Consider the following 21951-nt stretch of genomic DNA (forward strand, 5'->3'; position numbering starts at 1 on the left):
CCATTTTGAATCGTATCATATTTCTTCGGTGAAGCCGAAGACGAAGCGGAAGAAGAAGAATAAGAAAAAGACGAAGAGTCATCTTCTGAAGACAAACAGAAGAAGTGAAAAATGGTGACGCATCCGTCATTTATCCAATCGTCGCCTTTCTCACTTTTTTTTGTTCAGAGTTTTAGTATTTAGAAGATTCATCTGTATAGAGTGAGGTACTAGGTTCTCTCTTATTCTTCTACCCAAAATGGTTAAGCAGCGTAAACCAAAACGACGTTCTGGTGAGTTAAAGCATAGAAAAATAAACTTTTTCAGTTTATAACCTATGCAAGTATTGAAATTGTCTTAGAATCTGATTGGAATCGTCTTCTTCCAGACGATGTTTTAAGTTTCAAGTGTCATCATTAAGGTCCTGAAAATTCAATCATAGTTTTGTATTTTTCTATTTTTGAGACCGTCTTCGAGAAGCAAGTTACAATCAACACACTTTCTATTACAGTTTTGAAACAGAGTCTCGGATTTATAAGATTTCTGAACCTGTACATTCTAATAGTCTTTCAAATGTATTACCTCTTCTATTTCTTTTTACCTGACATCTCCCAACTTGTTAACAACTTATACCATTTTCAATCCTCTCATTTTCTCTCTTTCCTTCACCCACCACTCCATTTCAGCCCAATTACAGTATGACATCGCTACTCACCGCTTCCTATCACTCACTACGATCGAAGTCACCGATCAGTGAGTTGATACCCGGACTCAGACCATCCACGTCTACCGCTTTAAGTAGGTTACAGATTGGCTTTCCGCCCGAACGAAAAATTTTGAAAGTACTCTGGAACTCTGAATGAGGAACTGGAAGAGTTTCTAGATTCTCAAGATAACTTCGTGAATCCACATCTACAGTAGCCACTTGAAAATCGGATATCAATCGATCAGAATCCCGATCAAAATCTATTTTTGACCCCTTGGGAACAGAGATAATGAGTGCGAGTGATAGGCGGTGTGGTCCCCTTGAATCTCTCTTTCTCTCTCTACTGCTCCCAACACCGGGCCGCCCGAAAGGTTCCATTTTCTTTGTCTCTCGCATCCGTCTCTCTATGATTCCAACCCACTCTTCTTCTTCTTGGGAGAGTTGTTTCCCGCGGGCGAGAGCAGTCCCCCGAAGCCATCTTCCTACGGCACATGGCGCAGCTGTCGTCAGTAGACTGCGTCTCTTTTTCAGAAGGTACACTCATCTATCTCGCCCCCTGCGGATGCCGCAAACCAAGGTAAAGAAACTGAGGAGAAGGATTGGAGAAGAAGAAGAAGAAGCCACCACCACATACTCACATACTCTTCTCCTCATCTTTCTTCTTATTGTGCTTTCTCTCTTTACTCATTCCCTTCCCGTCCTTATCGATTGATTTGATATTTTTTTTGGAATCACCTTGATTCATTCATCATATTCTGAATTCATCCTCAATGACGCGTCTATGAAGTCACTATTCTCATCTGGAGCGCAGCGCAATGCGCACCAACAACCGGGTCCATCGAACGTCGATCATGAAGGATCATCGAGAAATCTGCTCACAGTTCCCGAGAGTCCGATGGCTCGACGCCGAGAATTATCGGAGGTTTTTGAGGATTTCCGACGGAAAAGTATATCTGAGTTATCACTTGTAATGGATGCGTTGAGGGGGTCACCATCACCTGGATCTTCTCAATATATTCATCCGGAACGGGCGTCTCAATCAACCGGAAATCTTAATCCACCACAATCAAAGAAGGGTCGACGGAGGCGGAAAGTTCAGAAGACGTGGCAGGCTATGTCGCCTGGCAACTTTTCTAGGCAGTTGCAATTGGGTAAGGAATCTGGAAAAGACATTGTTTCCGAAGTTTTCATCACTTGAGCTGCTAACTCTGTACTTGGGTTTTGTGGGGTACTGTATATCGGGATGTCTGAAAATTTCTTTCAAATTTTCATGACTTTTTTGAAAAATGGGACTGGCTTCAAATACCTGGTTGTCATTTTTTCGTACTTTAATCTGGAAGAAACCAGATTTTCAGGCGTTAACATTCTTTTAAACGCGTTTTGAGTTTTTGAGTCTAATTCAAAAAAAGTTCTTATCAGACCGGTTTTTTGTAACTTCCGGACAAAAATTGAGTTCCTCAGAAATTCGTCATGAGGTCAAAAACTGTCTAATAATCTGAATGTTTCTTTTAAAATTAAGATTCTTGATGTTTTGCCAAAAAAAAAATTCAAGAAATAATCAGACCCTGGCTAGTTTTTTTCCAGTTAACTGAATCTCCATGTAGATCAGTTTTCTCGTTCCTCAATCGTCTAAATATATTGCCTGCAAAAATTATTTTTTAAACATAGGAAATTCAAATTTTATTATAAGTCAATCCAAAACTTTTTGAAATTCAAAAAGTCTATCATCATTCCATTTCAACCAATTCCCCGTAATTTTAAGGATAAACTTCTCAGTTCTGATCTCTGATTCCATTAGCCTCTTAATTAAAAACCATTTCATTACCCGTTCATAGATAAACTTTCTGAGATAACCTCTGTCCCCTTCCATCTGCAACTATCATCTTCCTGGAGACAGCTGCGCACTCTAATGCTTTCTTTTTACCCTTCCGCACTCAAACTCACACCGCAGAAATGTTGTAACCTAAACTATTTTCCGAAACTCTTCATTGATAGGCAAGAAGAACAAGTAAAAGTGACGTATGCTCAAAGAGTCTGGCGTGCCTTGGACGCGTTTGAAGATGAACACTGAAATAGACAAGAAGGAATAAATCAAATTTCCTGTTTGTTCAAATGGCCGATTAAAATTCAAAAAAAAAAAGAGAAAAGCGAGGGAGAAGAGGCGACAGATGGGCCACCGCCTAACCAAAAATGTTTATTCTCGACTCCACCCTTCAAGATTTTATACGAAAAAAAAAAGAGAAAAAAGAGACAAGATTCATAAATAAAACCAGTCGGGTTTATTCTTTTCGGTCGGACCAATTTGTTTTTTGTGCAAAACAAAAATCATGAGGTCCCCATATGAATTCTGTGTTTATCACTTCCAGCGAACGGTTGATCGGTACCATGAGGGTAAGAAAAATATCTGTTTAAAATAAATTTGAATTTCAATTGGAATGGGGAACACTTCTGGAGCAAAAAGAAAAACACAAAAGTGATAAATTGAATTTTAAGAGGTGTCTGTCCTCCCCTCAGTTTTCTGTGTCATCTTCTAGTAGTTTCCTTTTTTCAGTACAAGAGGAGAAGGCAATGCAAGCAGTTCCGACGGCTCCGATTGACGCGAGCAAATTTGTGGCGTATGTACAGGAGAGGAGGAAGAAACGAATACTTTTCAAAGGAGAGTATTTGGTGAGTTTTCTTCTTTTTGTAGAGTTCTGGTTTTTAAAGTTCAAAAATGTGAAGGAATACAATGAGTTGATTGGGAGACTCTTCCAGTCTCATACAGTCTACTCAAAAGTTCAAATTACTTTTAAGAATGAGTAAATTTTCAAGAAGATCATTTTGTTAGTTGATCAAATTTTGCTAGCAACCGTAGTTATTGAGATATCTAAATTGAAGCAAGATACTGACTAAAAATTAGAAGAGCTTGACTCTAACATCAAGGTTGAAAACGGTTTTCATCAAAACACTCTTTTTTCGAGGTGTAGATCAATTGGTATTTTGAAAATTGCTCTCAAACTCATAATTTGGCTTCTGAAAGCTTTAGATAAAAACATCCGATTCCTGAAACTGTAAACTTCTGAGAACACCCTGCTAGGAACCAATGGAACAAAATTGTGGCAAACTACCTATTTTATTAGAAAGCTTTCAAAATTATCCTAGCACCAAAAGAAGCGATAGTACAAGTAAATTCCATTAAAACGCAACTTGCAAAATACTCTAAACTTTTGGTATAAAAACTTCAGGTCTACTGTAAAACCTCTAATAGAGGCCCATCCGCTAGCAAGAGTTTGAAGCATCCTATCTCGGCTGTCTTAGAAGATATGAAAATTTTGTTAACTAAAAAGTAATTTTATGAACATTAAGCTATATTTTGTCAGTTAGCAGCCTTTTGATATTTCCTTTGGAAACCGAGATATACCGCGGCGAACAGACACCGCTAGGTGCGCCTCTATCACAGGTTTTAGGGTATATTCCGAATCCCCATTACTGCAGTTTCTCCTAAAATCCATTTAATATTAACCCTAAGCTAGAGTACTTCCCATTATCTTTTCCAAATCTATTCAACCTCTTTATGACAAATATTTTCAAACCTTCTTCTAACTCATGGAATCCTCCCATCTCTTGCTCCAAAAATCTCCACCCGTTCATTTATTTTCTTCTTCTTCTGCCCTCTCTTCCTCTATGATTAAGTGCCAAAGCCCTGTCGTCACGCACACAAAAAAGAAGAGAATAGATGAGAGCAGGAGGAGAGGACACATAAAAAATAACGGGTGAACCTTTTTTCCCACAAAAAATATAATGAGGGACACGCAATTATATAGGTACATCCGGTTTGGGTCTTGATACGAAAACAGTAACGCGAAATTTGAATTTCAGATGGTGAACCGTTCTATAGACAATAACAAGTGCAGATGTGATGTTGGAAGTACGATGATGGACAGGAATCCGTATCCGGTAGGAATTCAGAATATCAGAATTCAGGAGATTCTAACTTTCTGTTGTTCCAGGACACCCTGCCGTACGATCACAATAGAGTGATACTTCCCAGGATAGACAACGATGAGAATTCACATTATATCAATGCGAGTTATGTTAATGTGAGTTTTCAGACAAGTTTTAGCATGAATGGAAAGACACAGACAGTTAGACTAAAAGTTATCAGTTGAGCGAGTTTACCTTTTCACTGTATGACTGATTATCAATAGAGCAAGATTGCTACGTCACTGTTTTGAGGTCAAAACCACCACACCTGACTTATAATTAATTTGTTGTTCTATTATGTGTGGGCGCTGCTCATCTCATTTCACCTTCAATACGTGTGAAATATCTCGTCCTCAATTGATAAATGACTTTTTCTCTTTTGTCTTCTTCTGCGAAAGACGACACATGCGATCAAATAATTCGGTGGCCCCTCGCCTTCATTGATGCATTTTTTGTGTGTTGTCAGGTGTCTTTTTGATGAAAAGAACACGCGATTATTGGGGCTTTATTACACCCGTTTCGATGAGAGAAAGAGAGATTTCTTGGAACAATTTATGAGAGTTCGCGTGTGATAGAATGAAAGAGGTCAAAGATAACTAAAGGGACTATTTCAGAGTTGGCTACGAGACAAAGCATACGTCGTAACACAGGCGGTTCGAACGAAACCGATGAACGCCGAGTTCTGGCGAATGGTTTGGGAATTAGGATCCAATTGTATTGTTATGTTAACCAAGGTTTTTGATTTTATGAGGGTAAGATAGGATTCTGGAAAATTGATTGACGCATTGAGATCGATTTATTATAGGTAATGTGTCTGCAGTACTGGCCACAGACAAAGTTTCAATTTCGAGAGATCGAAGTGGAGACTACTGATGTCAAGACTTATTCGCATTTCGTGAGTTTTTTTTTGAAAAGGATTACTGTAGATAGGATCGAGGTGAGACTCTTGTCACAATTTTGATTTTAGAAAATAGCTAGATTTGGGGCGGTAAGCTGGTCTATTCTGTAAACGAAAAATTATCTGGTTTTAAAATGGGACAGTTTTGAATAGGCGTACCACCAGAACAAGATCATGCCTTAACAAGAACCGCCCGTTTAAAAACCGTTATGAGCATTGATAGAATGTGACTTTTCTCAGTTTTTGAATAGTATAGTTATCCATTAAAGTGGTAATATGATTTCATTTTTGGGTCTCACCCCGAATACTATCTCTTCAAAACAATCCCTATTTTCCAGGTGATCCGAACATTCAAACTGACACGAAAAACCGAGGAATCCATTGAGACCCGAATAGTCAAACACTTCCATTTCACCGAATGGGAACTCGACTCGTTCCCCTATATCTCTGCATTCATTGAACTCCGACGACGTGTTCGTCAGTTTATGGAGAAGAATCCAGTGGATGCTCCGATGGTTGTGCATTGCAGGTTGGTTATTCAATAACGTCTTTATTACAAAAATATGAAAAACAACCCGTAGATAATTGGTTTTATGGAAAAAAGTTTAATTATCAACAACTCGTTTTCTGTATCGTCTCTGCGGACGACAATTGGCCAGTTTGAAATCTTTACATTGCACTTTTCTGCAAGTTAGGGGGATTCTAGACTTGGATTGTTTTGTGAAGTCCTTCATCCAATAGTCAACCTGAAATTCTCAATATTGCTAATACGCTCCGCTGTACTTCCTGAATACCTGGAGTCTGGTGAACTCCAGAAGGTAATTAGAAGCCGAAACACCCGTTTCATTCGGACACAACCTCTTCAGAATGTATGTCGAGCATGTGTGATCACATAGAAGTTGGCGGCATCTAGAAGAAAGAGAGTCTGGCGTGCCTTTGACGCGAAACAAACCTCTGCGAATAGCCATCCTGTGTGTGTACCAGAGCTTTATAGCCACCACATCTCGGACGACAATGACGAATGAGGGCGGGGGCAGCACGGGCGTAGCATGGAAGATGTTGCAACATCTGGAGAGGGGAAAGACACAAAAGTTTTATAGTCGTCAGTAGTCATCATCTCTTGTCAAAACAAAAATAGAAACGAACCTCAGGGAACCGATTTCTACAGACATATTCTCGAAGATTAAATTGAACTGAATAGCCGCACTCGTCGATGCATTGACTGTGTTGGTAGTCAAGCATACAAAACATTTCCAAATCTCGTTTCTCCACTACACTAGGCACGTCGATACTTCCGAATGCCATGTGAGCCTGGAAAAGGTATTTTGGTATAGAAGATGATTCCATCCTCATCACTCACATTGACCATATCCATTCCGATGTTCAACTGATTATTACATCTCTGCAAACACTTTGCATCGTTCACCACTTCATCTCTCCGTCGAGAACCGTCCACTGAAAAGAAGGAATTCCTAAAGATCTTATTTGCCTCCTCAAGAATTCGCACTTTTTTCGACACGGTATAAGACAACAAAAAACAGAAAAAAGAGAAGGATCCGAAAAGAAAGTGCAAGTGAAAGTGACCATTTAGATGGGTATCTAGACAACGGATTGTCTGTCTTTCATCTTCACTTTTACCTCTTTTCATCGGGTTAGGAGGATTACTGTATCTTTTGACCTACGTGTACTTTTTCTGCTGGAACTCGAGTCTTCCGTTGAGTCATAATCATCGTCATACTGCTTCTGAATCCTGGCCAACGAGAAGCCAGATGGTCCCCGCTTTCGAAATCTAGCTGTAATACATAAAATACAGTTCGTGTTAAGACCCAAATAAAGAATCTCACCTCTAGGTAGTCTACAATCCACTGAATCAATGAAAGATATGAATATAATTGCTAAGATGAGAAGACATAACTGCATCTGAAATGAAGGAAATAAGAGAAACGGTCATTACGAAAAGTCTAGAGGACACACATTCAGCAAGAAAAAATGAGAAAATTGGCGGGAAAAATGTGTGTGATGGGGGGACACTTGAACTTGAAAAACCGTCTGAAGGACGTGAATGCATTTCATACGAAATTTTTTTGACTTTTGGAGGAAATAATAGAGAATTGGAAGTAATTTTTAAAAATTGTGAGAGAGTTATCAAAAAAGTGAAAACTGATGAAACACTGAGTATAAAATTTTACACATTTTACAAGTTGACAACTTTTTTCTAGCTGTCAACCCTACAAAGTTAGAAGCATTCAAAGTTTACAGTAGGAGGGACAAGAGAGCGCAGAGAAATGAGAGTGTCTAGCTTCTCTGATATCTTTCCTACTCACACACTCTCTATGAATTTCAGCATTACACCTATTTTTAGCAGTTACAGTAATTTTTCCCTTCAAAAAAACTTTAAATTTTAAAAAACACCTTCATCCAGTTTTCCTTTCTCCAAAAATAACAAAGTACCTCCAAAAAAATTTCTGAAATTTTCAAAAAGTCCTTCAACCCAAAAAAACACAACAAAAAGTATGCCAAATATTTCAAAAAATGGGGGTGGTCTTCAACCTCCTTACTGTCACTTTTCTCAGTCCTCTCCATCCATTTTTCGACCGTAATTACATGTCATCTGAAGACAGGTCGAGAGTAGAAAATGAAGAGAAGAAGAGAGGAAGAAAATAAAAACGAGCTATAGAAACAGCGAAAAAAGAGGAAAAAACTTATGGTTTTGATGACGACGGAGAGGACGAAGGAGAAGAAGAAGAAGATGCTATCCGAATTCCACAACTGGTCAGTAGTAGTAAATCAGATTATGTACAAGCATCCCCTCTCTCTCGAAAAGAAAGTTATATGCATAACTGACGACTTCTTTTGTAAAGAATGACAACTACAGAACTGAGGATGAAAAGGGTGTGAGCAAGAGAGATTACAGAGATGCTAGACACTCTCGTTTCTCTGCGTCTCTTCCTCCTGGATCAGTAGGGTAACTTCAGCTGCTTGTATCTCTTTAATGTGGAGAGCTAGATAAAAGTTGCCAACTAAAAAAATGTTTGAATTTTTATTGTGATTGTTTTGTCAGTTGACAATTTTTTACTAGCAACTCAAGGTTCGCAGTTAAAGATGTTCCTAACACCAAAGTCACAACTGACCTCGCAGACCTCCCAGAATAGAAAAATCTGAGGGTATGATAATCGACGAATGAAACAAAAAGGAGGTGACACTCCAGAAAAAGGAGTGAAGGGCGGAGTCTAACCGATCCTCGGGATGGTATCGAAAAGCGGCATCTTCCGTCATTTAGTCGGAGTCAATTGGTGGGAAAAGAGGACGATTAGCAGTCACAAAGTTTCAACTTTCTCTCTTTCCTTATTAGCCATTCGCCCTTTTTCCTTATTACAAGGATTTATTGGTTCGGAAAATGTGAAAAATGAGTAGAAATGATAAATAGGATGTATTGAATTCTCTCATTAATGAGGTTGAAAATGAGGGTATCTTGATCGAAATAAGAGGAAAAATGGAACGGACTTCAAGCGCTTCTATCTCGTTACCTGAAATGCCTTTAAAAAGTTTTCAACTACAAAAATGTGTGAAATCTTAAGTAGATAATTTTACTAGTTGAAAAGAACATACCCCTCAAGCAACTCCTATTTTCAGCAACGGCGCCGGTCGAAGCGGAGCATTTCTCGCCTTGGACGCCAACTTGGAGCTGATGAAAAAGACAGGACAACTGGATTTTTTCGAGTACGCCAAGACGTTGGTCAACTCGAGGCCTCATCTGATCGACAGTGTTGAACAGTACATGTTCATTTATGAAGTATTGTCAGAGGTACGTTTAGGGAGAGGCATTGAAGTGAGTGAGGATAAGAAGTGAGGGAAACGGATGGATTAGAAAGTTATGATGGAGTCTGTTATGAGGAAAAGAGGATGAAGGCCTTGAGAAACACGGAGAATGGCATGAGATGAAGTATTACGGATTAGGAGAAAGAAGAGGAAAAAGTTGAGAAAAAAGGATGGCTAATAGTCTAAATCAAGGTTATCTAACTGTTGGATCTTAAAACAAGAGACATCCGGACATACAGACGGAGAGATAGACATAGAAATACTTGTGTGAGAATTGCATAAAGAGTTAGGTTGTCTGGAAATACAACAGTTAAGAATTCCAACAAAAAAACTCACTAGTCTGGAAACCAAAAAGTTAGATTAATATTTTTGAAAATGCAAAAACCAGACCACCTGGAAATACAAACATTTAGACAGACAGACATTCGGTCAGAACATAAAGAGTAAGTATAGGAAAACTAGAAAACAGGAATTTCAGAAACTGAAAAAGTTCAGAAAACTAGTTAATCAGTTTCCTTGATACCTAGATTTCGACAATCAACTAAGGGTCTGAACCAGCAAATATCCGGATATCCAGGAACATAACCATACAGAAACCTATTAACATTCTGAACTTTCAGGCAGTAATGTGCAACGTCCAACCAATTGAGATGCACCTTCTGAAAGAGCGCTCCAGTATGTACAAAGCAAAGAAAAATCGAGAGCTGTTGGAAACCCAGGAGACACATGAGAATAAGGTTAGTGTTTTCTCTCCGAAAGATGAAGAACAAGAGAAAGAAAACAACTATCGGACGGATCGAGAGATCCTAACACACGATTTGCGCGCCTTTTTTAGTTCGGAAAAGAGGATCCAATCATGATGATGGCATGCTAGGGAGGGACTAACTTGGGATTCTAGGCCAGGCTGTTTTTTTTTCTTCTTTTTTTCTCCATGCCTTTTATGACAACGCATGGTCATTTAAAAGAGTATCAAAACGGCCGGGTTTATGATGTACTGAATAAAGGCTACTAAAAGTGTTTTTATCACCGTCTTATTCAGCTTCTGATGCATCTAACGCCAACACTGAGAATCGGTGATTGCGCCGGAGGACATCGTCTCGAGAATCGAGGCAAAAATCGAGATGTTATGGTAGTGCCGCGTAAGTTTTATTACTATTGAGAAACGTTTTTTGTAAACGAGAAATTTCCAGCGGACCACGCAAGGCCATACCTCCAAACATTGCATGGAGAAAGCAAAGATTATACATATATCAATGCAGTTGAGGTGAGAGAAAAGATAAATGATATCAACTAATTAGTTGATCATAGACATCTAGAGAAACTGGTATGCTAATCGTGTATAATGTTTAAGGTCGATGGTTTCACTAGAAAAGCCGAATTCATTGTGACCGAATGGCCGAAGCAGAGCACTGTCGACTCGTTTTGGACATTGATTTATGATCATGCATGTCATACTGTAGTCAATTTGAGTAATCAAGGATCTCAGAGGGTGAGTTATTGGAAAAAGAAAATATAGGAAAGGGAAAATTTCGAGAAAAAAGTATGCAAACTGTGGAATTGTATTAGCGTTTTATGGATTGTCCCATCGGTCAGTTTTTCCGTAAGAGCTCTTATAAAATACCAAAAACTGTATTATAACGGCACCCCTCCATGCTCAAAATTTACCACTAGCATTTTCCTGGGTATTTTTCCAAATCAGCATGATTAGAATAGGTACAATAGCAAAAGGAACATCTAGAAAAGTTTTTCAGTGAACTTTCAGAAGTCTCAAAAACCACCAAAACTTCTCTGAAAGGCAGATGAAAAATATTACTGCATGCCGTTTTAATACAGTTTTTACGGTAGCTGTTGCTCATTGAAATTACAGATTGCCTCTTGAAAGGAATCGTACGAAAAAGTTGGTAACTCTGAAAATATAGATCTAAATCCCTTGAATACATAACAAAAAAGGGGGACGATGGAGTTATTATATTGAAGCTCTCGAATATCTCAACCATCCGTAAAATCTGATAAAGTTAAAGCTAGGCTAGATTAAAAAGCACCCAAAGCGTACCTACGTTCCAAAAAGGCGTTTCTAGTCTCCCGTTCCTGTTTCATATGAGTCATCACCGAACTTAATGATCCGAGAGATACACAAACGGCTGCTGAATTTCCCCTAGCTTCAAAGCCTTCAAGAAATTCTGAAGATTCCACTCCATACGATAACAAAAAGTTAATATTTCAGCACTATCCCTCATTCATCCACAATAAGGGAAAAGCCAACTACGGTCCTTTCATAGTGGAAATTATGAATTATCATCAATATCCAGCAATGACAAGTCATATGGTCAAAGTCATGAAAAGGGTAAGCATTTCCTTAGTTTTATTTCCATTTTTATACATTCTCATCACATTTTCTCTCTGCTTCTACACTTCTATTTCTTGGTTATTCTGAGTGTTCTTTGTCTTCTTTTTTTTCATTTTTATTTTCTAATTTTTGAAATTTTTGAAATCAAAAGAATCCAATAAGTTACTTACCATTGAAACCAAACAGATTGATCCACCAAACGCAAAACCTGCTGCAAAAATTCCGACACTGGAAGGGGTACCCGGTTACCAGTCTCGTCCGGATATCATTCCCGGACAATCATTTCGATTCAAGCCAATGTATCGTGGACGCTTTCGTGAGCCTCATGATTCAACGTCTTCTGAAGAAGACGTCGATGAAGACGTCACTAATTTCTTGTTACCTCCAAGACCTGCTAGGAAAACATCAAGCAGTCAATTCTTGAATTTGCCACGTGGCAGTCCTTCATCTGGCTCCGGAGGAGGAGGAGGACTGAAACGACGTAGCCGATCGGCCGAGGATCCGTTTCGAGAGGTGTTTAATATGGAAAACGAACTCCGTTTTCTTCTAATCACTGCTTCATTTTCTCTTCCCCCCGCCCGCATTAAACCAAACCCTCTGTCAATTCCGGTCTTCTTTTTTCAAACCCATTTGATACCGCCCGTTTCCCCATGGATTCAATATTTAGTATTTTCCTTTTTTCTTTTTTTTCTCATTCCTTCCCGAATCCTTTTTTGGAATTTTCGTTCTACTTACAACTTTTCTGTGCGTGTGTCGTTCATTCAAATTTTGAGACTAGGCGCTTACAGTTTCAGTCATCATGGTGATGGAAACCGAAAGAAACCAGAGTTCAGAATCGAGAAGTGTAGACATCCGGACATCCGGACACAAAGACAGACAAGTAGAATTTCTTCAGGACGGGACAACAATAGTCAGGCAGACTCACGGACATTTGGAAATCCGGAAATCCGGACAGACAGGCAGAAAGACATCCGGATATTAGGACATACAGAAAAGCTCATACTTGTCAAGGCTCGGCCCGGGTGTTTTGGCGCCAAAGTTCAAATTTTAAATTTTAAATTTTTTTCGCGAAAAAGTAAAATTTTCGACTATCATTCAGAATTAGAAGAAATTCTGAAAAATCATCAGAAATGGTGACATTTTCGATGAAAACTTGGAAAAATTTCCAAAAAAAGGTTTTTTTGGAAGCTGGGCCATCTTGTACCGTATAGTCACTATTGCCTTTTTTGAAACCTGAATGTTCGGACATCCGGACAAACATACAGACAGACACATAAGTCTCTTTTTCACCCTCTGATTCTGGTTTTTAAGGTCTTCCCCCGGTTTCTAGATTTTTATATTCTAGGCCAGAACCTAGTTTCCATTCCTAATATCTCCTGTTTTCTCATTACTCTAATATTTTCTGAATTTCTGAAGCAATTAATCTCACGCACACACACTCAACTATTTTAATCCTCTTTTGCAGCCCCACCAGGTTCCGCCAATGAAGGTCGACCCTGAGGGTAAGGGGGTGTCAAAACTAGTGAGTTGATATCTATCCGTAATAGTAACGCCACGTAAACCAAAACGTATAAAGCGGTGGTCCCCCGTTGCCACGTGTCGTCTCGTCGTGTTGAATTTAGTGCAGTGAAACAAACAATTCGCCTTTTTGAACCTGGTGGGGAACTGTGTCCACTCTTTCCTTTTTCTTTTTCTTTTTTCTGATTTTTGGGATTTTCCTTTTTCTTATTTCTGGTCTCTGTGTCCAACATGTCCAATGTCCAAAGTTCTTGTCCCATTACTTGTCCTTTGTGTTTTTACAGAAAGGAGCCGCCGATATCAAACGTCTTCTAAATATACGCAGAGAGAAGGCTGATCTTCAGAAAGAGACAACTAAACAAATTCAGAAGCTGGTCTCTTTATGTTATATGTTATGTGCTCGCCTTAACCACAAGCTTATCATGCTAACAAAACAAAACAAAATGTCTCTCGTTGTCTAACTCTCTCTCAGTCACTCTGCTAATTTCGTTTTTTTCTTTTCTTTTTCCAACGTGGGTCATTTCTGGATATCCGAATTGATACTGAAGATGACCCACTGTTTGAATCTATCCAATTCCAAATACCCCCTTCCGCTTTGTTCCAAAGTTTTCAATTGGAACAAATCAGCCACCTCACGCTGGTTTTCTTACTAGACTCTTCACAGATCCAACAAATTTTACACAACACCAACACCATAAAACCACAACCAAAAAACAACACAACCTCACCAATTTCCGAAAAACTAACCAGAGTGATGGCTTTTCCCTTTCCCAATGAAATTGTGGATTTCCTAAATAATTCGGAATATTTTCAGACATTCATGATCAGCGACATCATGGCCACTGGTGCACAGAATCAGCAAATTGATGCGGAAGTTCGCATTTGTTGTGTTATTCAGGTGAGAGAAGGGATCTCCAAACAAGTACAGTCACGCCAAATATCAGCGATTTTAGTCTACAGTAACAGCCAAAAAGATATTTCGCCTTTTTCAGATGAAAATGCCCAACTTTGAGAGTGCGTCATGGTGAAATTTACAGTCCCACAAAGTAACTTTTTACGGATCAAACAGAGCAAGAGTAGAGCTTCATGTTTGCTGTTGACAACTTTTTTGTACGAGCATTCCCTCGCAAGTTACATATCGAAAAATCAACTCATTTCAGTGCAAAATAGAGTGATTTTTGAGAAGTCGTTTTAGAATGACTATAACTCCCTAGAGAATGACCGTACAAAAAAGTTGTCAACTACAAAAATGGAGCTCTACTCTTGGTCTGTTTGATCCCATAAAAAGTTATTTTGTGGGACAATCAGTATTACTATGACACACTCTCAAAGTTGGACCTTTTCCACTGAAAACATGCAAAGTTGATAACCTTTTTGAGAGTTACTGTAGCAACGAGAATGCGGCAGTTTACTGTAGTGTTCACTGATTACTGTACTATCCCCTACAAACCGATATCTTCCAGGTCCGCATGTGGCCCATTGAAAACAAAGTCCCGCTCTCCACCACAGGCCTCATCGACGTCATCAAGATGGCCAGAAGTTGGAGGAAGCGGGCACCAGATCGTCCGGAAACCAAACCAACCATCGTCATGTCACAGTAAGCCAATTAAGGCTGGAAACGAAAACACGCTCTAATGACACATTTTCAGCAACGGAGTATCTCGAGTTGGTGTGTACATTGGCGCAAATATCTGCATCGATCAAATGGATATTGATCACGAAGTTGACGTGTTTCATGCTGTCAAAATGATGAGGATCAATAGGCCGCAGTTGATTGATATGAAGGTTTGAATAGTTGTGAGTATGCAAATGTGCTCTATAGAACTATTTTTAGGATGAATACAAATATCTTTACGACGTGATGCTCCATTGGTATCTCAGCAATCCAGACTACCGTATCTATGATAAGGAGGATAGTGAGGATACAGATAGCCAGAAGACGTCACGTCCACCATCGAACCGTCATTCGATAAAGGAGAAGAGCTCGTTTAGGGTGAGTCTCTAGTCAAAAAATCCCTGAAATTATAAAGATATTTTCAGAGTAAATTCTCATTCCGTCGCCGCAACACCACTCGTCAAAACGAGAACAACGCGGTGGTAGAGCATGTTAATAACAAGTGATAGATTGAAATGTTTTATTCAATTTTTTCAAAATTAAACCGGGTCCGTTCCATTTCACTATTTTCTAGTCTTTTTCTTCATTGTTCTAGGTTATTTCTCATTCTAGTCCCTCCCTCTTATCCTTTCAGTACAGATTGGTTCCACTTTTCACAAACTCTTCAGAAAACATATCAAACCTCCATAAGTATCCATAAATATTTTTGTCTCTCTCTCTTTGTCATGATCGTCTTTTCGTCGTTGGCTTTCAGATTTTGAAATTCTTCTTGTAATTATTAAAATCTCTTTTTCTTCTTGATGCAGCTTCAAATTCATCTGTGATTTTGATTGTTTTATTTCTATGTGAATAATTCGTTTCTCAATTGATTCATAAACTTATTTTATTTTTAATTATCGGTGGGCATCCAGACAGAGAAACATCTGGAAATACAGAATTCACTATATACATTTACATGAGGTTTTGTAGGGGATACACTAGGTCTGTACACATTGAGACACAACGAGCAAGTGACCTAAAGAGAAAATCAATAGCCATTTTTTCTTTTTCCACTAAATTTTGAAGCAAATCTTCAAATTATGACTCTCCCATTGCTGAAACTGCCTTATGTTCCATTGAACTTGATCACTAAAATGATGAATGCAAATGAAATGTAAGTTACTTGAATAAATAAATAAATATCTAGACAATGTTACAGAATCAAACTCGCAATGTGTTCGTATCGATTGGAATTGTTTCTGAGAGGAGCTAAATTCAGAATCAGAGAGATTCATGTCCATTTGAGTAAAGAATCTCTTCAATTCGACCTGATTGATTCGAAAAATGCATGGATTACTTGTTTTCGTATGAGAAAATCGCAAAATCAAATTAAAAATGTGACGAAGTTGGAGCAATTCTGTAAAAGGTAAATAGTAAATATCAAATTTAAAAATTCTATATTTTTACATTTCAGATATGGCAAAGAAGTAGATAACAGGTTATTCATTAACTCATTCTCTATGGAAACTATTTTTGATCTTTATCATCGTGTTACTTCATTATTTTCTTCTTTTTTGGTTGGATGGGTATTCTATGCCGACACAATCAATAATCGGACTTTCGTGACTTATCTAGATCGCGCGTTGTCTGAAAATGGCACATGGTTCACTTTCATAAATGATAGTTTGAGTAGTGAAGTACTGAAAGAGATAATGGATAAGATTCCGGTGACGAAGCGGATAGAAATTGAGGCAGATACTCCAATGGACTTCACGCATCCAAATGTAAGTTGGATGAAATATTTTGAACTTTGTAAAATCGTCTTTCTTTTAGCTTTTGAAATACTTTGTTATGAAGTACAAGAATGGTCTTTGGGTGACTCTGGACCACCTCAAATCATTTCGAAACGTTGGATTTTTTGAAATCTTTTTCTCAAATTTTGACTGTACCGATATCAATAAGTTTTTAAAATATTGGATTGATTGTGGAGAGACTATGATTGATCTACTGGCAATAACTCTCAAGGAAGGGACAGTTCCAAATGTAGATATTCTGACTGATGGACTGGTTACATTGCATGAAGATGATGGAGGCAGGTATCCGAATATTTTCATGTAAGACCAGACGGGTTTTTTGAAAATACTCGGAAAATTATTTCAGGAAAGGAAGAAACAACAATACTAGGAAGGAAGTGATTGGTCTTGTGTTATTGCGAGGGAACAATCTCCTTGAGTTCTCAACTTGGGAACCGGATGAGTGTGAAGGTGTACACGAGCTTCTTGTACTTTTGGAAAATAAGAAAGAATTGGAGAAAGAGATGAAGAGAATACAAGAGGAAGGAATGAACACGGTGGAGGAAAACAGAAGAGTACGAGAAATTATTATGGAGTTGGAGAAAGTAAAAGATGAATTGGTTGTGAAGAATGAACGAGGATTTGTTTTTGAAATATAGACTTAACTTCTATTGTTTTCTTTTTCAAATTAACTTTTATTCAAAAAATAAATTATTTATTGAGATACCCACATTATTACCATTCATAAAAAGTCGATGTAATTTGTCTCAAAAAAGGTCTTGCTTTTGCCATAAAATTATCTCTTGACAAATAACATCCACACATTTGTCGATACCCTTGAAATGCTGTCCTGGAGTGTAACACTCTGAAATTGTCGATGAAAATCACTGATCCAGGTTTCAGAGAAATAGTCAAAGCGTTTTCCGGATCATGACAAATCTTGGCGAATTTTTCATAGGCTTCGTAGAATTTGATGGTGTCAGAAGCGGAGGATTCAGATGAGGAGAGACAGGCGAATGGAGCACGGTCGTACGGATTGAATCTGGAAATTTCTAACCTTAAAGACAAGTTGCAGGGGGAAAACCACTTACCGTATCTGTGTGATATTTCCAAATGAATCAGTTTCAATAACCGGCTTCTCAAGACTCAGACTGTGAATGGAGCTACCTGGAACTTCCCCTTCAAGGTAGTGATGAGGGATCTGAAAATCTTTTTTTTAATTTGTTCTGAAAGACAAGAAAAAAGGCATACCTTTGTATTACAAAGTGTTTCATAATCCTCTGGAAACTCGTTTTTCAACAACTTCGCGCAATGAAATGAGTCCACGACTACAGTATCCCCACCCGTTTTCGCAGGAGTCAAACAATGAAAAACTTGAATTCCGGGTGTCTGATTGAAATATGTTCCGTCTGTGTGTGGACCGATTTCTTCATTTCCATAGGCAGTGTCTTCGTAGGCTGGTTCGTCCTGAATTCGACGAATTTTTATGTAAATCTCAGATAGGCAATTAGTAAACTGTTATTTACTGTAGTAAAATTAACTAACCTCTGACGCCGAATTACTAAAAACCCAAAATTGTCCAAAAAACGTGTCATGGACGGGAACAAGACTCTTGCATAATTGTTCAGTTGCTTCAGCGGTACCTTCCACGTCATCAATAATCACCACGCCGTATTTGAAGAGTTTTACAGAGAATTCTGGGAGTGATAGATTGGATCTGAAAGTGTTTCATGTTATAAGGTGCTCGAGGTTCTCGAAATTCAGAATTTCAGTTTTATGTTGAAGGGGGAACTGCTCTATTCGAATTCAAATTGTTTACATAAATCGACGCAGATTTACGGGTTGACAATAAAATTCATTTGATTCAAGAAAGTTATGAGCTGTCAAAGTTGTCAAATCGCACCTCATAGTACACTTTTTCATTAAATGTTTATTAAATTTTCATTACACTTTCACGTGCATTCAAGTAAAAAACATTGAATTCGAATAGCGCAGTCCCTTTTTGATAGACCAGAAGAAACGTCTTATTTTGAGTTGTCAGGATGACATGAATCTTTTTCTAATGATTCAATTCTTATTTCAATTTTTGACGATTTTCATCTTGAATAAGAAAAGATTCCAAAAATTGCTCTTAATATGATCTTCTGCTCTTCAGTCCAAAATTTGATAAGATTTCTTAATCTCAAAAAAAGAACTCACTTCGAAATCCTTGGAACCTCCTTTAACGTTTTCGAATCCCATAGATCTATAACCTTTTCAATCGCCACCTCCTTTTTCTTTTTCCCTTTTCCAATAATATCTCCAATTTCGTAAAACGAGCGATGTCCATCAATCCAATCAATAACCATCGAGCTATCGTCCCGATTCACTCTTACATCATTCTCATTTTTAATTTTAGCGAGACTTGTTAGATCAGTGCAATTCGATTTCCGTTGATTTGTTTGAAAATGATAGTACTTTGTTGAGGAGCAGTGATCACGAAGCCATACCAGAGGCATTATCAACTTTGATTGTTTTCCTGAAAATCTCATTACAAAACTGCACAATTTCTAGTGAAAACTCACCGGCTTCAAAGTAAATCACTTCCAAAGCGTCATTTTTCGATCTGATAGTCTTTAAATTCCAGCTAGCAACCCGTGTTATAAACGCCAACATTTCCTTTCGTACACACATTTTTTTTCTGAAAATAATTTTAACTTTAAAAAATGGTAAAAGACTGAAACAAGTCACAAAAACGAAAGAAAGTGAGAAGGAAATGAACAATAGTTTGGACTTTGGACACAGACAGACATTTTATAGATGGGCTACGTCGTGGAAAACGTCACGATAAGAGGGTAAAGGACAACATTCTTAGTAGGTCATAAGACGAGGTGAGAACGTGGGAAAGTAAACGAATCGAAGGAGAGGAGATGGTGGTGTTTCTGGAGAACGTTTTATACAGTTTTGCAAGAAAAATCATAAAATTCGAGAGGGAAAATAAGCGACAATAAAATATACCATCGGAGATTAATTGCAAAGAAAATATTTTCAGAAAGACAGCGAAGATCTGAAATATATTACCATTCAGCGAGTTCAGAAAAACATTTTAACGGGATTCAAATCTAGATCTCTATTAGTACAAACTTTCAGGAAAAGTATATAGGGACTATATTATAGAATACTGCCAAGCCCTATTCATTAGAAAATAACTGTTGAATTTTCCTTACGAATAGCGAATACGAAGACGAAGAAGACCCCTATGCAGTTTATTGAATAAGAATAAGAATAACCCTGGTGACTACATATACTGGCTAGTATTAGCATAACAATAAATATACAAGAAAGGCATATTGAAAATGATAACAAAAGAGCCAAAAATTTGACTTTTGTTAAAATTGATTCATGATTTTACCTAAGATCATGACAATAACTGGCTCGGGTGAGATCGTGCTAAAAAGTTGTCTATTTCAGAAATGGAGATTTCATTTTGTTTTATACAACACATACAGTTCTGGAACAAAATATGCGTTCCGAGACGCAATTCAACAATTTTGAAGTTCACCCTTTCCGTTTAAAAAAATTTTAACGTCAGAAGATAACTGATTCGACCAATACCTGTGTCACCATACACCAAAGAAGTCGATACTAACAACTTTGAGAATATAAATGAATATAAACCAAATATATTAGAAGGCATATAGATATGATAAAGTGAACAATGAGAAGAATTGACCTAATGAACAAAAAGAACAGATACACCGTTGGTTTTGTACTCGCTAATTAGCATTTAGGCCAACAATGCATAACATAATATTACCATCAAATTATATCCCTACAAAAGCCGATTCCCCTTTATTTTTATCAAAAAGACTCTTGGCCTAACTTCCGACTTGTTAGTTTCTTAGTCCACCCACCAGTAATAGACAACAAAGTTGCAACATGAAAAGAGAAGAGTACAACTCAGAGAAGGAGCTAAAGTACACTCAACAAGTGTCAACATAAGACTATAATTGTATTAGAGTCAAGTTGTAGTGTAGTTGGAGGAATAGAGAGAAAAAGAAAAAGAAAAAGAAGAGAATGGATACTAGTGAAAGTTTCGGATGATAAGAAAGAAAGAAAGGGGATGGAGAAGATAGAAGAGAGAAATCGAGAAAACTTGTTTGGTTTTTTATTTTGTGTGCTGGAGAATCAATGTTCGATGTATGTTCTACGCATGTTTTTCGATTGAAAATGATCATTTGTGTATCGACTCCAAAAGTTATCCCATTGTTTTAATTTTTGTGGATAATATTGAAAACTCCAAGCAAATCACATTTGCAGTTGATTACTTTTTTGTAGGCTTTATGCAACCAGTCTATTTTCTTTTCGGGAACTTTACATCCTCACATCTTTTTTGTACGGTATTGTACAAAACAATTTTAAATGCAGAAATGAAGATCCATAACTGGGCAGCAAACAATAAATTTTTACAAGTGACGTCAATTTTAGTGAAAAAAGCTCACAAACTTCACGGTACTGTGCGAAAGAAAACTAAAAAGCGATTCAAGTTTTGTACCGAAAATAAAATATCTTATTGAACTGGTTCGAAAGGATCAGTTATACGTTTGGAAAGGAAAAAACATGAAGATTTAGAATCTGTGTTTAACATTTGCAGAATTCTCTGCAGAACACATAAAATAAGCCGAGATCCATGATGAATTTTTTTAAAGTTGTGTTTTTGCAAGTGCTTCTGCAAGTGCTTTTACTTACGAAAATTAATTTGATGAGTAACAGGATAATTTAAGCTAATTTAAAGCTATAAATTTGTAATTTTTTCTAATTCAAAATACATTTAAGTGGAATCAGAATCCCCACGTCTTCTGCTTTTTATTCATTTCTCTTGAAAACTTCGATATATTTTATTCAAACAATACGTTTTTCTATGCTCTTATTTGCTTTGTCCCGTCGCTATTCAGATTTTATGAAAATTCGAATTTCCTGTTTTTTTATATTAAAATTTCATATATTTCCTATTTACTCTTCTCCACTTTTCCCTAACTTTCTACAATTCGAGCCCACTTTTCCTCTTTTGAAAAATTCAGACCCCTTGTTCTAATAACTTCCTTCTCCTCCAACAGATGAGAAGAGAAAGATTTTGATCTTGAGAACGGATCGAGTTCAAAGAATGGTCGGTGTACGTATATTTGTCATCATTTTAGTGCACTAGAAACCGCCAGACGGGGGTCTACGTGACTTTTGGCAGACATTTTTAGGCCGAAAAGACGTGAATTTTGTCATGTTAAATCCCGCCTAAACGTATCTTTAAAGCATACAAAAAATGATGATAATTCAGATGAACTGTCTTCATTATCATGG

General features: G+C 37.6%; 4 protein-coding genes across 4 annotated transcripts; 2 read left to right on the forward strand and 2 right to left on the reverse strand.

The window, feature by feature from the left end:
- Window positions 1-1466: 1466 nt before the first annotated feature.
- Window positions 1467-15351, forward strand: GCK72_004968 (uncharacterized protein; the record flags this gene model as incomplete). Its single annotated transcript, XM_053724968.1, has 19 exons — window positions 1467-1836; window positions 3237-3352; window positions 4544-4621; window positions 4675-4764; window positions 5263-5400; window positions 5454-5543; window positions 5885-6075; window positions 9180-9351; window positions 9986-10102; window positions 10405-10504; window positions 10556-10629; window positions 10717-10854; window positions 11590-11709; window positions 11899-12225; window positions 14045-14128; window positions 14694-14827; window positions 14880-15015; window positions 15065-15223; window positions 15271-15351. 19 exons carry the CDS (start codon window positions 1467-1469, stop codon window positions 15349-15351), a joined length of 2715 nt encoding a protein of 904 aa, XP_053589162.1.
- Window positions 6152-7466, reverse strand: GCK72_004969 (uncharacterized protein; the record flags this gene model as incomplete). The annotated part of the gene is made up of 7 exons (XM_053724969.1): window positions 6152-6292; window positions 6341-6455; window positions 6499-6614; window positions 6693-6857; window positions 6907-7001; window positions 7229-7339; window positions 7391-7466. 7 exons carry the CDS (start codon window positions 7464-7466, stop codon window positions 6152-6154), a joined length of 819 nt encoding a protein of 272 aa, XP_053589163.1.
- A 573-nt stretch (window positions 15352-15924) lies between the features above and the next one.
- Window positions 15925-17276, forward strand: GCK72_004970 (uncharacterized protein; the record flags this gene model as incomplete). The annotated part of the gene is made up of 5 exons (XM_003117305.2): window positions 15925-15998; window positions 16044-16250; window positions 16299-16608; window positions 16658-16938; window positions 16985-17276. 5 exons carry the CDS (start codon window positions 15925-15927, stop codon window positions 17274-17276), a joined length of 1164 nt encoding a protein of 387 aa, XP_003117353.2.
- Window positions 17277-17352: 76 nt separating this feature from the next.
- On the reverse strand, window positions 17353-19290 carry GCK72_004971 (uncharacterized protein; the record flags this gene model as incomplete). The annotated part of the gene is made up of 6 exons (XM_053724970.1): window positions 17353-17659; window positions 17709-17818; window positions 17869-18084; window positions 18163-18334; window positions 18817-19135; window positions 19182-19290. The coding sequence occupies 6 exons, from the start codon at window positions 19288-19290 to the stop codon at window positions 17353-17355; spliced, it is 1233 nt and encodes a 410-aa protein (XP_053589164.1).
- Between the last annotated feature and the right edge of the window lie 2661 nt (window positions 19291-21951).

This window comes from Caenorhabditis remanei, chromosome II, assembly GCF_010183535.1.
Source record: "Caenorhabditis remanei strain PX506 chromosome II, whole genome shotgun sequence".
In the NCBI taxonomy this organism is placed as follows: Eukaryota; Metazoa; Nematoda; class Chromadorea; order Rhabditida; family Rhabditidae; genus Caenorhabditis; species Caenorhabditis remanei.